The 2775-nt window shown below is 51.4% G+C and overlaps 1 protein-coding gene across 2 annotated transcripts; it reads right to left on the bottom strand.

Annotated features, from left to right (window-relative positions):
* Positions 1–285: 285 nt before the first annotated feature.
* LOC113927339 (2-aminoethanethiol dioxygenase-like) lies at positions 286–2569 on the bottom strand. 2 transcript variants are annotated; one of them, XM_035728634.1, is made up of 2 exons: positions 1800–2496; positions 286–1095 (listed from the first exon to the last, which is right to left on the bottom strand). In XM_035728634.1, the coding sequence occupies exons 1-2, from the start codon at positions 2441–2443 to the stop codon at positions 1035–1037; spliced, it is 705 nt and encodes a 234-aa protein (XP_035584527.1). In that variant the 5' UTR covers positions 2444–2496; the 3' UTR covers positions 286–1034. The 2 variants fall into 2 exon arrangements, with proteins under 2 accessions (XP_035584527.1, XP_027458914.1); XM_027603113.2 differs by having other exon boundaries at positions 286–2569.
* Between the last annotated feature and the right edge of the window lie 206 nt (positions 2570–2775).

Below are 2775 nucleotides of genomic sequence, written 5' to 3'. Positions count from 1 at the left end.
GAGGTGGGAGAAGGAGGGGCAATCTGGGGCAGAGGAATGGTATACGGTATGACTCTGAGACAGGTGCGAGTATGCGGAGAATTATAGGTGATTCAATTTAGAAGGGATGGTAAAATTACCTTTCAGTGTTTGATATCTTATTAACTCTCATTCATGTACTCATACGGTAAATACTAAGTACCCACTACGTAACATTTATTGTGCTTGATGTCATGTAACTACCTAGAAGTATCGTTACTGCAATGATGAATTCCAAATAAACATCCTCCCTTTTTTTTTGCAGATTTTAACGTGTTTATTTCCACAGTTTGTTTTTATTAAAAGTGTTGTGACAAAGGAATCCTATAAATAGTAAAAAGAGGGAAATAATAGTGCTCCATAGCCCGAAGCAAACGGTGTAAATACCTTTGTAAACAAGGTAAAGTTGCTGAGCTTACTAAAAGGACAAAAATTAAACTAGTTACAGACACCACAATTGTTTAAGAGGTTAGGAAGTGTTTTGTCCCAAGTTTTGGTGCTCTAAAATGGCCAGCAGTATAGTAATTCTCTATTCTGTAGCCTTGATCATCTGTGCCTTCTCTCTTCCTATAGAAAACCACACTGGATGAAACAAGCACTGGCTCTCTACTGTTTTGAAGAGTTTTGAGAACATTGCCACCAAAACAACACAGCTGGAACCACTGGCCTTCTGGAACATTAGAGCTCCTGAGAGAATTTGAAACAGTCATCAACATTTTTCTCTATTTTTGCAGGAAAATACTGGAAGTAAATAGGGGCATGGAATTCAACAGCTGGCTTGGAGTGTTTTACGTTCAGTTGTTTGGAAGCATACTGATTCAGCTCCTTTGAATCTTCTCCTTAGAAAACACAGAATTACTCTATCACCTCTTAAAGCACACTAAGACCCAAAAAAAAAAAAAAGGTCATTTGAGGATAATATAGTTTTTGCATTAAAGGTCAATCTGCAACAAGAAATCTGTTCAACTCACAGATCTGGAGACTCGTGGGGAAGATAAGCTGTAAGTGACCATTTGTCACTGAGATATGCAGGTGCTGAATTTCTTAGTAGATGCTGCCAGAGTAAACCAGATGTGGCTACTGGGCAGGGGGAGGAAAGAAATTAAATCTTGTCCTCTATATGCATAGTTGTTTTGGGGGTGATGCCCCAACTCTGGAAAAAAGATCTAATTTCCACAACGAATTAATTAGGCAGCACAGCTCACTTTAAATAGTAGCTCATCTTTTTAAGCCTAGTTCTTACCAATGACTTGAACTAAAAATTCAAACCACTGGGTCATGCAGTCACTAAGTTAAAACTATAACAATAAGTTATAAGACATAAGATATGAGTGGAAAACAAACCCTATTGACCCGGGGAAGGGGGGTGGGGGCATTTAGTGTATTTTGTGTAGGATAAGGAACAGAGAAAAGAATATTTTCATTATGGCTTTAGGATGGAAGCGCTTCAGATAGTCCCGTACCCCCCTTCCCCCAAATCAAAACCCCGGTGGCAGTGACAGAGCCAGGAAACAACCTAACCTACCAGCCTTCCCCACTGCCTAACCGGGCCCGGTGGTTGCACTCCAATCGCCCCTGCTTCCCACGGCTCCGGAGGAAGCGGCTACAGCCCATTCCAGTAGATCCAACGCCCAGGCCTGGGCGTAGGGAGAGAGCCGTTATTGGTGGCTCGCGGGCAGCGAGGCCCAAATGGGAATAGGGCACGTCTTCAGCCCACAGCAACTAGGCGCCAGCGGCTTCAAGGGAAGACTTTGGGACCTGGATAGGGCTCCCCCTCGCACCAGAAGTCATCGGCTTGCGGGGTCTCCAGGAGCCACACCTCTCGGGGCAGGTCACAGGCCGAGCCGGAGGCCTCCTTGTCCCTGACGGGCTCCAGCACCCGGTAATAATGGCAGTCCCGGCCATCGTCGGGGTCATAGGGCGGGGCCAGAATGTCCAGGAAGGCGGCGGGTCCGTACACAGCGTCGATCTGGTGCAGGTTGTCCTGGTGCGGAGTGAGGACAGAGGGGCCGCTGGCCTCGGTGTACTCGGCCCGCGAACGCAGCACGCCAGACCGCACGGCGTCCCGCTCCCGGGCCTGCAGCGGTGGCTCGAACGGCTGCTCTGGCGGCGGGGCCCGCGGTTGTTGCCCGCCGCCCGCCTCCAGTTTGTCCATGCAGCTGATGCGCACGGTGCCATAGAGCACCTTGAGCATGCTGTGCATGCCCGGGTGGTAGTGCAATGGGATGGACGTGCCGCTCTTGAGCAGGAACACGCCGAGGCTGAAGCCGTCAGTTTCGTAGATGTGCATGTAGGTGACCGGCGGCAGGTTGGGTGGCAATGGCTGCAGCGTGGCCTTACGCGGGGCGATGTTCAGGTCCTCGGCGCGGACTTGGGTCAGCAGGTTCTTCAGCTTGCTCAGGTTCTCTGGGAAGCCCTGCGGCATCGAGGCCTCGGGGCCTGGAGCCGAGCCGAGGTCGGAAGCACTGCGGCCGTCCCCGCTGCCCCAGAAGGTGAGGCACGCCTGGCGGGCGATCAGTTGAATCAGGGAGGCCATGTTGTCTCGGGGCATGCTCGGCTGTTCCTCCGCGTGCCGAGGCCGGCCCCCGCCGCCACCTGCTTTCCTCCGACCTTTGCCGTCTCCCGCGGCCGCCAGGGCTGCCCGCAGCCCGGGGCGAAGCTAGAGGCCCCGCAAGTACCGGTCTTTCGGACGCGCGGCACCGCCGCGGCCCAACATCCTCCCTTTTTAATTCCGTTCTTGTCATCTCGTACCAAACA

Source organism: Zalophus californianus, chromosome 7, assembly GCF_009762305.2.
Source record: "Zalophus californianus isolate mZalCal1 chromosome 7, mZalCal1.pri.v2, whole genome shotgun sequence".
In the NCBI taxonomy this organism is placed as follows: Eukaryota; Metazoa; Chordata; class Mammalia; order Carnivora; family Otariidae; genus Zalophus; species Zalophus californianus.
This window is presented reverse-complemented; position numbering and strand designations above follow the sequence as displayed.

What these genes read in the sequence shown, in the direction of transcription:
- LOC113927339 (XM_027603113.2), bottom strand. Translation starts at nt 2,569, where the DNA reads ATGCCCCGAGACAACATGGCCTCCCTGATTCAACTGATCGCCCGCCAG.